Source organism: Falco peregrinus, chromosome 3, assembly GCF_023634155.1.
Source record: "Falco peregrinus isolate bFalPer1 chromosome 3, bFalPer1.pri, whole genome shotgun sequence".
Taxonomy (NCBI): domain Eukaryota; kingdom Metazoa; phylum Chordata; class Aves; order Falconiformes; family Falconidae; genus Falco; species Falco peregrinus.
Window position 1 is genome coordinate 86,332,275 of NC_073723.1, and position 13,283 is coordinate 86,345,557.

The 13,283-nt window shown below is 46.7% G+C and overlaps 1 protein-coding gene across 6 annotated transcripts in view; it reads right to left on the minus strand.

The window, feature by feature from the left end:
* Window positions 1-13,283, minus strand: part of ADGRB1 (adhesion G protein-coupled receptor B1) — a 295,063-nt gene that overhangs the window by 42,543 nt on the left and 239,237 nt on the right. For all 6 annotated transcript variants that reach the window (XM_055800321.1, XM_055800320.1, XM_055800318.1 and 3 more), the window contains 2 exons: window positions 11,075-11,144; window positions 1,239-1,305 (listed from right to left, as the gene is read on the minus strand). In XM_055800321.1, the coding sequence (XP_055656296.1) occupies window positions 1,239-1,305; window positions 11,075-11,144 (137 nt within the window). The remainder of the gene's footprint in view (window positions 1-1,238; window positions 1,306-11,074; window positions 11,145-13,283) is intronic.

The window sequence follows — 13,283 nt, forward strand, 5'->3', positions numbered from 1 at the left end:
CCCCCACTCTTTGCTGACTGCTCTCTGAAGGCTCAACTACGTGTCGCAGCCTTCCACTAAAGAAAGACCCTAACTGATACAAGCCTTGCTTTGTTATAGAGGAGGGGAACTGCTGGCTTGGTTCTTTGTCATCATGATGAAACCATGGCACCGAGGTCGTTTGATGTGCAACGGCAGCAGTGAGAACAGAGGCAGCAAGAGCTTTCGTGTAGTTACTCTCCTGTAAGCCTGCTCCTGCAGTGGGGTGGTTAACCTTCCAGGCATTGCACAGAACAAAAGCCTGATCTGAAAAAGAAATCGTGAGTGGCAACAACCCCATTCCTGTGGGGCCCCCCAGGGCACCTGAGTCTTAGAGGACATACAGGTCCTACACTGGATAAAACACTGGGCTGCAGAGAAAGACTGTCACTTACATGTGGAGGCCCAAATGTGGCATTAAATCCATTTGAGATTGCTGCAGAAGCGATTTCCTAGAGGATCAGTAGTTCTCAAATTCTTTGAACCCTGACAGTCAAGATTTCTCATGGCCAGTGAGGCTTCAACAGCAAGGAAGCTTGATAAAAAGTATGTCATCTTTCGAGTGACACCTTCAACTCAAGAAATGGCTGGCCAAGACTGGCTTTGGTGCTGTGTTGGAGCCAAGGGTGAGGGGACAGTAGAACAGACACCCACCATGGATGGGGACAGAGTTTAGGAACGTCCACTTTAACCATCCCATCTCTTTGAACTAGAAGCAAACATGACATTTTTAGGGTCACAAAAGACCCCCGCAGCACTGATTTGAAAACCTCCATTTCACCTGCAAACAAGGAAGCGGCTTACATGCACTGGACGTCTGGGACAGACCAGGAATAAATGCTGGCTGTGGAAACACAGCCTGGTCTGAAAGTAACCAGCAACAGCAGTTTCTGAAGGAGTTAATGTCAGGTATTTCCACCATCATCCTGCACTTCCAACCAGATTGGGCAAAACAGAGGAAAAACATTAATCTGATGTCTAGGGAGCTCCAGAGAGGACAGAGATGGAAGGCTGAGAACCGAGGCATATTACATTTCAGAATCAAACCCATCCCAGATTGCTGGCTTTTAACACTTTGCTCTTTATTCCTGGGGGAGAAAGCTATTCAAAGCATGAGTGGAAATAAAGAGGGGCATTCTTGGATTGAAAGAACAAGGAAAATGCTATAAGGTAAAGAGAAAAAAAGAAAAAAAGAAAAGCTTTCCACCAAGCTTAAATACCAAAACGACAGCAGCAGCTGGTCCCACGAAGGCATAGAGAAGACCTCCCTCTAATGACAGCCAGCAGCTGGAAAATGAAGAGAGAAAAGAAAGTTACCCAGTGGCTAGCATCACGGACAGGTACATGTCTGCTTCTTCTCTTTGCCTGTAGGGTTCATCTTGGGAGGTGATACCCCATGGCAAAAAGAGTTTACAGCAAGCAAGTTTTGCTTCCCCTTTCTCCTGAACTTGCATAAAGGCTCATTTGCCTGGGGGTCTGCCTGCAGAATGGCATTCAACTGTGCACGGAGGAATGCATGCAAAATTAATGGTAATGCTCTGTTTCAATGGAAGCGGTTGGATCAGTTTGCTGGCAAGATGATGCTCTTGTCCTACTCACTTAGAAAACAGTGGGAATTGTCCCTTGCTCATTAACCACTGTGCCTGCCAGAGGATTAGGTCCAGGAGGGCAATACTTCTCCTGGATCCTTCCTTTGAGCTTGTTGCCATAGGGAAATTTGACAACACAGCAGCAAGGTGGGAATTCATAGCACTCCTTAAGTGAATGCTCTTAAGGAATGAGCTGAACATGAGGGGTATGGTGCATCTTCTGGAAACCAGCTTGTTCCTTCTTCCTCACACCATGAAACCTGAGAGGACTTCCCCTTTCTCCATTGACCATGAGTGGAATTTAGGTTCCTAAACTGCATGGTGCCTACACAAACTGAAGGGGCTCATCTAAATGCTGACATATGCCCTATTGGTTCTACCACAGACCCAGTCACCCTTTATGATATTTCTAGTCAGCAGAGATTCAACCAAAAGACTCCGGGATGAGGCATCTACTTTCAATCAGACGAATCACATCCTGAACTCCCTTGACTGCCTTGACCAGATCTTCACCATCCAATTAAGCAGCACACCTAACCCAGATGGAGACATCACTGGAGAGATTATAGAATCATAAAATCCTAAAATGGTTTGGGTTGGAAGAGACCTTAAAGGTCATTTACTTCCAACCCCCCTGTCATGAGCTAAACCAAGTCATTCAAAGCCTTATCCAACCTGGCCTTGAACACTTCCAGGGAGGGAGCATCCACAGCTTCTCTGGGCAACCTATTCCAGTGCCTCAGCACCTTCACAGTAAAGAATTTCTTCCTTATATCTAATCTAAATCTACCCTCTTTAAAGTGTAAAGGCATTACCCCTTGTCTTTTCACTATGTGCCCTTGTAAAAAGCCCCTCTCCAGCTTTCTTGTAGGTCCCCTTTAGTTATTGGAAGGTCTCCCTGGAGCCTTCTCTTCTCCAGGCTGAACAACCACAATTCTCTCAGCCTGTCTCCATAGCAGGGGTGCTACAGCCCTCTGACCATCTCTGTGGCCCTCCTCTGGACTTGCTCCAACAGGTCCACATTCTTATGTTGGGGGCCCCAGGGCATAACACAGTACTCCAGGGGGAAGTCTCTGTAGAGCAGAGTAGAGGGGCAGAATCACCTCCCTTGACTGGCTGGTCACACTTCTTTTGACACAGCCTAGGATACAGTCAGATTTCTGGGCTACAAATGTACATTGCCAGGTCATGTTGAGCTTCTTCTCAACCCATGACCCCAAGCCCTTCTCCTCAGGACTTCTCTCAATCCTCAATCCACTCAGCCTGTATTTGTGCTTGGGATTGTCCCAACCCATGTGCAGGATCTTGCACTTGGCCTTGTTGAACTTCATGATGTTCACACATGCCCACCTCTCAAGCCTGTCAAGGTCCCTCTGGATGGCATCCCTTCCCTCCAGCATGTCAACCTACCACTTGGCTTGGTGTTGTCAGGAAATTTGCTGTGGGTGCATTCAATCCCACTATCCACGTCAACAACAAAGATGTGAATCAGAGTTGGTTCCAATACTGACCCCTGGGGAACATCCTTCATCACTGGTATCCACTTGAACATTGAGCCATTGACTGCAATTCTTTGAGTGTAACCATGCAGCCAATTCCTTATCTACCAAGTGGTCCCTCCATCAAATCCATGTTTACAGTTTAGAGACAAGAATGTCATGCAGGACAGTGTCAAATGCTTGACACAAATGAGTACCTCAGCCTTCTCCATATCCTGAGTAACCAGGTGGGTCTCCTGTTTCCTTTCAGAGACAGCTCACATTTTCCCTAGTCTTCGTTTAATCACCAATGTACCCATAGAAGCTTTTCTTGTCGCCCTTCCCATCCCCGGACAGTTTAATTCTCTCAGGGCTTTAGCTTTCCTGACCTGATCCCTGGCTGCTCAGACAATTTCTCTGTATTCCTCCCAAGCTACCTGTCCTTGCTGCCACCCTCTGGAAGCTTTCTTTTGTGTTTGAGTTTGTCCAGGAGCTCCTTGTTCATCCATGCAGATCTCCTGGTGGTTTTGCCTGACTTCCTCTTTGCTGGGACGGATTGTTCCCGAGCTTGCAGGAGGTGATCCTTGAATATTAACCAGCTTTCTTGTGCCCCTCTCCCCTCCAGGGCTTTATCCCATGGTGCTCTACCAAGCAGATCCCTGAAGAGGCCAAAGTCCAGGGTAGTGAGCCTGGTGTACAACCTTCTTGCTGCCCTAAGAATCTTGAACTCCATCATTTCATGGTTGCTGCAGCAAAGGCTGCCCTTGAGCTTCATGTTCCCCACCAGCCCCTCCTTGCTGGTAAGAACAAGGTCCAGCATAACACCTCTTCTTGATGGTTCCTCCATCACTTGGAGAAGGGAATTATCATCAATGCATTCCAGGAACCACCTGGACTGCCTATGCCCTGCTGTTTGTCCCTCCGACAGACACCAGGGTGGGTGAAGTCCACCGTGAGGACCAGGGCTTGTGAACCTGAGATAGTTTCTATCTATCTATGGAAGGCCTCATCTGCTCGGTCTTTCTGGTCAGCCAGCCTGTAGCAGACTCCCATTATAATGTCACCTGGCCCTGCCCTCCCTTTAGTTCTGACCCATAAACTCTCGGCTGGCTCCTCATCCATCCCTAGGTGGAGCTCCATGCACTCCATCTGGTCATTTACATAGAGGGTGACAGCAACTCTTCATCTGCCCTGGCTGTCCTTCCTAAAGAGCCTGTATCCTTCTATCCTAACACTCCACTCACAGGAGCAATCCCACCACATCTCCATGATACCGTTAAGATCATAGCCCTCCAGGTGTGCACACATCTCTAACTCCTCTTGCTCATTGCCCATGTTACGTGTGCTTGCGTAGAGGCATTTAAGCTGGGCCCTGATCAAGCTGAACTACTGGCTGGAATTCCTTTGTGCTGCTTTTCAGGTGTTCTATAGTTGACCTGGAATCCCTGTCAAGGCTCTGGGCATCTACTGGTGGCACTGGTACCAAACTGGTAGGAGTGGGATGGATTGAGATTCCCCTTCCCTGGCAACTTTAGTTTAAAGCCCTCATTGCTACCTGAAATGCAGGATGAATTCCATCTCTCACATAAATAGTATGAATACAGTCTAGGTGTCCTCATGAGGCTCCTACTGCACCGGACAGTGACGTGCTGTGCACAGACATATCCATACTAACAAACTTGCTTAAAAAAAACCAAAAAACAAAAAACCAAAAAACCCAAAAAAAACAACAAAAACAAAACAGACGAAGAGAGGCAGGGGAAATCTCACTCTGCTCCCATCCTCAGAGCTGAGCATCACAGGCTGTCTGGATAGCCAACAGGATTTTCAGGTTTGACCATAAAGTCAGGAAGAAAACAATTTTTCACTGGGAGAGTGACTGAGCACTGGCAGAGGGGTTGTGGAGTCTCCATCCTTGGAGCCACTCAGAAGCACTCTGGGCATGGTCCTGAGCAGCCAACTCTAGGTGACCCTGCCTGAGCAGCGGGGGCATTGGAGCAGACAGCCTACAGAGATCCCTTCCCACCTCAACCAGCCTGGGGCTCTGTGACAGTCATCAACAGTTACAGCAGCACTGGAGCTGAAATTTCCATTTTGTGGGCAATCCAGCTGTTCAAAGCATGGATACATAAACTAGGTACTGCGGGGCAAGAGAGGATGCAAATTTACACTGTGCCAGCAACCCCACGGAAAGTCTGCATGCTTTGACATTGCAGTACCCTGGAGAAAATGTGCAATGAAGTAATCCTGTTTCAGCAGTAAACTACCATGCATTTACCACAGGAGAAGAGCAGGTAACCACAATGGAGCAAGGACTTTCTTAGAGCTCTGAACCCAGCTAACCCTGCAGTAATTCAGTTACGTGTCTGTACTCTCAGCAATACGGTTTCATTCTGCATCAGAAGCAAACCCATGTTGACTCTCAGAGTCTCCCGGGAAACAAAGCCCTCCTGGAAACATTTCAGTTTTGTTGATCAGCCTCATATGTTTTTTGTATCAATTCTGACTTGCAAAAAAATGCTATTTTTTCACCCCAAAACACAGAACATTTGGGAAAAGAAAAAAAAAAAGTATTTCAAATTGAAAATTGAAAGCAGAACATTCTGTTTTTCTGAGACCTGCATCTTGTTTATTTCTAAATTAAACCTGTAATGTGTTAATTTAATCAATTCTAATTCCTTCCTGATAGCAAGTTGCTCTCACAAACTGACTGAGCTGCTGTAATAATAAAACGAATAATCAGCTGAGGAGGGAATAAGAATGAAGCTTTGTAGGGTTGCAATAACTGGAGGTCTCCCTAAATGCAAGAAGAGGGCAGGGGGAAGCAGGAGGGCTCCCAGATCTCAGTCCTTGCTCAGACCTTTTTACTCCAATGCTCCATCCTAATTTTGAGACCCTTTTTCCCAGGGTGTCTTCCAACCAACAGCTCAGCTGAAGAAAGAAGCTGACAGTTCCACACTCCAGTTAGTGATGAGGACTTGGTGTAACGAGGGCTCTCGTTCATGGCAGGTCCCTGGCAGCCCCTCCTCCCCTCTGAGCATCAGGCTTTCTGAAGGCGAGTTCACACATCACCAAGCACTGGTCCTTATCCCTTCTGACTGTCTGACCTCCCTGCCACAGCGCATAATGGAAGCATTCCCAAGGCTGTCAGAGGTGGTGGCTGACAGCAAGGGAAGGGAAAAGGTGAAGCGATACCCAAGAAGAGGAACCAACAGCAAACTCCAGCAATATATTAGTCTAGTGGAGATGCTTTTAGCCTTGTGCCTACAAGGCACATAAATAGTTGCACTTCGCTAAGAGGTTCCCCAGTACTTGCCAAGGAATCTCTTCACAGATCTCTCAAATAAAATTACCACTGGAAGGGAGTAAGTGAACGGTTTAACAATGCTCAGCAGCTCCAGACTGCTATTTCTAAGCGGTGCTTCCCTGACTGACAGCAGCTCTTGTGTTCAACGTGAAAGACCTCTTTGCAAAATATCTGATCCTTTTGTGAATCTGCCACAGCAAAAATGTGAGATGGATGGCTTTTGTCTTGGTCCTGTGAAGAGCTGACTTCCAGACACCTTCTTGACTACACTGTACAGGTCTGCCAGCAACAGGTCTCACCTAGATCGTGTGCCAAATTAAGTGGCTCCAATGCAACAGCCAAAATATTTGTATAAGACTGCAGCTGGGAACTGGGGCTGTCCCATCAGTGCTAATTTAGAAATTAATATAGAAGCTGCTGAGACACCTGTGGGTGACAGAAGCCCTGACATAATGACACACAAGGACCCCTGGCAATTTGCAGTGTCCTGGCACTGCTCTCAGGAAACTTTTTGTGGGCTGTTGGTGAGGAAGGATATGAGTTCCCAGCTACCAGTAGCACAACCTCAATTACTCAGTTCAAGCTTTAAGAGGCAGTTTGTCAAGCTTTAGAGGTCCAGGGTCAGTCCCTGGAGTACCAGCTAAAAGGAGAGTTATTACTCAGGCATTCAGCCTAATACCAGGAGGTGAGCAGTGGCAGGCCCTTTAGACCTCCATTATCTCCAAGACTCTCTTCGAGACTGGAAGTACAGCAAGTACCCTACCCCAACAGCTCTCCAAACAACCACACAATCTCCTTTCAAATGCTGTTCAGATAAGAAAAAGGAAAAATCCCTTTGTGTTCTCCTCCCCTCCTTGTAGATGGAGAGTTCACAGCACTCCGGAAGTGTCTTTAGCCAGAAAGGCCTCTGAGTGAATGGCTGCTGGGGAATTGTCACTCAGAAAACAACAGAGGCACAGTCCAAATCCTGCAGTACGTATTAAATTCTTAATTTGAACCTCTCTCTCCCTTCTCATCTTTCCACCCAGTGGCCCAGTCTGGCCATCTAAAGGGTAAATATTACCTACAACCTTCCCACACTTGGCACTGTCTCTGATCTCTCGTGTTACAGCTTGGAGACGCAGCCAACCCTTCGACTGCTACCACAGCCTGACAGGACAGGCCTCCACACTGCCACTCACTTCTGTTCTCATCGTTACAGAATAGCTTCATCCCATGAACAAAAAAAAAAAAGACAGGACAAAGCTGGGTGAAATCCTGCTTAGGACCCAGGTAGACCACCTTGTCAGAGGTCCCTTTCTTAATGTGCTCCACTGCAGTTGCCACCTTGGTGTACCCTGCAGATGGATAGTTTCAGTCATCGTGACACAGAGACACATTATGCATTTCACACGCTGTCCCTTCCACAAGCTTCACCGTAGCAGTCTGTAACACCAAGATTAGTGCTACCATGACTTCAACAGTTGCAGCTGTCCCCAAAATGCTCTCACAACAATGTCCCATAGATGAATATCAGAGGTTTTTTACCATTGTGAGTGGGATGAGAAGATGACTGATATTTAGTTCAAATCCTGTGCTCAGCTAAATAACAGAGCCCTGCTTTGTCTTAATGCCCATGCCCAGAAGAAAACCAATGGGTCATAATGCACTGCTCTTAGGAATCAGAAATTGCAGGATTGGAAGAAGCTTTCAAAGACACTGTGAAGTCCCTTGTGGTATATCATGGCAGCTCTTTTCCCCTGCTTCACAGGGAGGGACGTGCTGGGGCTAGTGTCTTTCCTTCCTTCTGCAGGATGGAAACATTGTGCCTTGAAAGTCTGCCACTGCCTATTTGAAATGCCCTGTGCATGCCCTGTGCATGCTAGGGACAAAGCTGAAATAGCTCCTGATCTCTAGCTCCAAGCTTTGCAGCCACCTCACACATTTCTGCAATGGACAGAAACCAACAAACATCCTGGGACCAGCTTCGATCCATGTCTGTATTCTTTTTATATGCCTTTAGCATCAGACAGTGTTAAATCTAGGTCTGAACAACTTCAAGTTTTTGAGTTCAAGCTCTGAGATTACTCCTATGTAATATTGACTTTACTCTAGAGGAGAGGTAAAACCAAGGGCATTCCCACACATAAATGTAAGACAAGACAGCTTTTATGCCTTTGGAGCAGGGAAACAGGGATAAGTGTGAAAGCACTGCAGCCTGTCAGGGCACCCTGCCTAGCTTGGTCCACATGAATATTTGTTTCATGTTTTAAAATGCACCAATGCACAAATGTAACTCTCGTTACAGTGATGCTCAGCACCGTTTTATGCTCAGCATCATGGCTCATGAACCCACCACACCATCCACCTGGCACAGCAGTGAGCACCCACTTGCTCTCCCTGCATGGAGGCAGGACAGGGACTGCTTAACCAGCACCCATGGGGACATCCACGCTGCTTGGGGCAGAGACGCTGGCTTGAGGGGGTGACTGCAAGTTAGCTCTGTTTGGCTCTGGCTCTTGGTAAAGCCAACAGCAGGAATTACAACAAGATGGCAGCGTTAGGAATGTCTGATGGGCTCTCTGTGGTTGAGAAGAATTGTTGTTCTTCGCACAACTCCGCTGGGACTCACCAGCTTTACCCCATACTGGGCTGCAGCATGGAAGGGAGGTGAAAGGAGGACAAACTGGACTTGATGGGGTGTGAAGGCCCCCTGCTATTTTGGTGACAAGCACCTTGACAGCAGAGCTGGGAAACAGTGTCACTTGGGCTGCAGATCCTGCTGGGAGCACAGGATACCCTGCCATTCCTCAACCTCCCCCTCCCCCTGCCTCCCATCCCCTGCTGGGCAGGGAGGTAGGCAGCATCCAGCCCTTGGATGCAAGGAGCAACAGCGTCTTTAGGGCTGAAAGGAGTCAGAGGATTAGCAGCAAAAGGAGAAGAGCTGGTGTGGTTAAGCATCCCCTGGGAACGATGGAAAGTCAGCGCAGACTGTTGGCCACCTTGCTGGCGTGCCAAATCTGGGAGCAAAGCAGGAGTCCAGCAGGTTTTGTCACGCGTTGACACCCTTTTGGCTGCAGTCTAGAACGGTATTGCTCTGGGCAGGGAGATGTTGGCACGCAGTGGTCCAGGGCAGTGAAACAGGGTGTGCTTTCTTGCACGTTCTTCCCTTCCCTGCCCAGGCTCTTCTGTGTGGTCAATGTGGACCACAAAACGCGTGGCGACCCTAAGCATTAATGGAGAAGGAGCTACAGAGCTTTTTGCACCAATTGCCACCAGTCTCTAAACAGGAAAGGAAGCCAAAATATTTAGGACCTCCTTCCCATTCCCCTGATGCTTGTTCATTAAGAACTGGTCTTGCAGACTTGCACAGAGTAAAGTGTCAGAAACAGCAGACCCACAGAAAAGCTAAAGGGTAGTTGGGAACTCAGCAGTGCTTCTGAAAGCCAGGCTATGCGTTGTCCTCTTCTGAGTCATGCAACACGCTGGATCACTCTCCACCAGGACACGCTGAAGCCAAGTCACTTGAGCTGGGGCAGGCAAGTCAGGACAGGTATGGCCAATGCATCCTGATGCCAGCACAGGCTTCAGGGATTGTAGCTAGGGATTTGCATATGACCAACCCACGTTCCTGAGCCCTCTGTATTGTACAGTATTTTGCAGTAATTTAGACTACATAGCAAACAGAGAATGCTGCTATGCTGTTTCAATAGTCTCCTGCAATCAAAATGCAAACCCTGGACCATTTGGTCGTGGGTGTGCACAATATGGTGGGAATTGAGAAGGAGCAGGCATTCCACATGATATTTTCTCAGTGGACCTATTGAACCCTCATCCGTCACTGGCCACATCTCCAACTTCTGTCTTAAACATTTTTCATGTGGGATGCAATCTACTAGCTAGGAAGGCTTTAGATAATGATGGGTTGCAGTAGGGAAGGGCCTGATTTATTGCTGCATAAAATATTATCCTTTGGCTGCCACTATACATAAAATTTCTAAGCTATCATTCTCACAACACAGTGAAAAAATACCACTTTCTTTTTCTTCCTCTTTTTCAAGTTGCACTAATGCTTCAGCTCTGAGTAATTCCAGCCTTGCCATCATGTGGTTTTTACCTCTGAACCATCTTATTCTATTATTTCTACTGCTGCCTTCTTCCCACATTACATGCTTCCTAAAGGCAAATCCTGTGGAATTTGGAAAACAGGCAAAATGATACCAATTTCCAAACCCTGGATTGAAAAACTCATGCTCATTCTGGTGTCTCAGACTGAGCCGAGCTATTTTTAAAACCTGGGACCAGTCAAGTAAGCGATTAAATAGATAAACACAAAAGCTCTTTTTAATTTTTAAACATCCTGAACTTTAAATAGTCTACATTTTCTCCTAAAAAATAAAATTAAAAAATCTCTAAGTAGAAGGTACATACATCAAAGTTATGTCATATACACAACAGTTAAATCTTACTAGTCTCTATAAACTTGCTTTTAAAGTAATATACAACCCACCTTGGCCAGCTGATGGCTGGAGGAGGCAGGGAGGCAGGATGGCTCCTTCCTCTCCCATCATCCCTGTTTCCCTCTGCCATGGGCAGCACAGCAGAATTTAACCCCTGCCCTGGCTCCTGCAGGTCGTGACTGGATTTTGGCAAAAAGGATGGAGGGTAAGACAGGAAGAAAAAGGAAGAGCTCCTTTACTCACTAGTTCACAGTGCCGTACCCCTTGGCTTTAGTAAATCCCACGGAAATGGCAACGACCAAGGCGGGGAGCCCTGTGGAAATGAAACAAGGAAAATTGGTCATTTAAGCATATGTGCAGCTCATCTCCCACTCAACCGCATAATATACCCTATTCTGTCCAGTGTTATTCTAGCACCATCTGTCCCAGCCTGGGTCTTTGGCAGAGACTGAACTCAGGACCTTCAAAGCCAAAAGCATGAACCCATGTTACCTCTGCTAATGAAGTAAAGGCCATCAGCTGTAATCAGCTCATATCCTGCTGTGGTCTCAGCAGTTCTGTGGTGATTGACAGTACATGCAGATGCATAAAATGTATTTATTTTGTTCTTGTGTATGCAGGCTGGCCAGAAATATATAAGGGTGTCTCCTGAAGATGGAATATTCAGCCACAACCCAACTCAAATAAACTAGCAAGGGGGAGATTAAGGACTATGTTTGCTCTTAACAGAATGTATGATGAACAACCCAGGTTCAAATCTCATCCCAAATGAGACAGAAAAGGAAACGGAAACATGTTTTCCCTATCACAAACAGGTCCCGGTCCCAAACAGGTCCCCCAAAAGTGGTGGGCCGTGATCTATAAGGGAGCAGGTCCCTCTGAACAACAATGGAAAAGAGCATCAGAACATCAGATCTTTCTGCTAACCAGGATACTTCCTCTCTTGCCAGACCTGCTCCCTTTTTGTTTCCGAAAGGGGAGTAAACCAGCTGCCCTCAAGATGACACACATCATTATGAGCACTGCAAAGGATGCGCAACTTAAGTCTGCGGCTGGGACGCCTCAATGTACCAAGTATAATTTATCTTCAGAGTATCATGAGCTAATGGGGCCAAGATGGGATGTCATTTCAGGTGCATAAGGGGGTGAAGCTATGGATTTGATCTTGCTGCTGGAAGCTCCCACAAAATTAGAGAGGAGTATAAAGAAAACCTGCTGGTTATTGTGCAACCTGCTGGTTATTGGATGAAAACACATAAAAAGCTCTGAAATTCTGGGGTCCTTGAATGTCTAGGCACAATGAGAACTAGCAAAAGACACTACTTCTTGCTAATAGTCTTCTGATCTTTCTTATTCCTGACACGACAAAGTGCCCAAAGACCTACAGAGGAGATTGGGTACTTTTGTGGTTCACTAGCCCCAGCCCAGTTCTCCCCTTTCCCTGAAGAAATGCCTGGATATCAGCTAGTAACATCTGGTTCTTCATCTATGGAGGTCTCCATGTGGACTTTCACAGCCCTCCTCCTCATGACATGATGAATTCATCTGTCCAGTGCTAAAGATGGGCAAATCCCTTTAAGAATTAGCAGAATCAGTAGCCAGTTAGGGTTAGTACCTCTTGACAAGACCCCAATTCTTGCACTGTAGAGGTCATGGCAGGTGACTGCAGAAGACACTGTAGATCAAAGAGATGTGCAGACACGGCATCTAAACAATAACCCTGCTGGCAAGGTGGTCACTCAGCAATACAAATCATTGCAAGACTGATTAATAGTGATGCTCTGCAGCCAGCTTGGAGGTATAAGGCCAGGTTGGCTGGAGTATACAGCATTTGAGAGTTATCATAAAGGGAAGTGTTTCTCCTCTCGTATGAGATTTCCAAGCACAGCTCATGTTTGATCAGTCTAAAACCAACAGGCAGTGTGTTTAAAAGATTTCTTTTCCTTTTTTTTTTTTTTCCTTCCCCCCCCCCCACCTTTTCTTAGTTGAATATTGCTTCTCTTTCTAAGCCTCCTTCACACCTCATCTGGATATATCCTGGGTGCTGTACTCACTAAGATGCCATCAATATGGCATCCCATGACAAGCACACCAAGAAACCACATGTGAAAGGACTTTTTCAGTATAGCTTGATGCAAAAGGCTCTGTGAAAGAGGAAAGTTGGCTAAGACTCCTCCAAAAATAGCAACTTGTACTTCGCAAAGTGCCTCTCTTAGATGTGATAATTATGCAGAAATACAGGCTGTGAACTCGTCAGCTTACAGGGACTGGTTTGTACTGAGCCTGGGTAGAAGCCTCAGCTTGTGCTGAAAATGTACCTCTGCAAGGAGCATTTACTGAAGGTGGTAGCTATGCCATGGTAGCTAAGCTAAAGAGCATTGTAAGGAGGGGTGCTGTACTCCTCTGCCTTGAGAGAGCTGTTAATGATCTAATCACAGTCAGATGTGGTAAG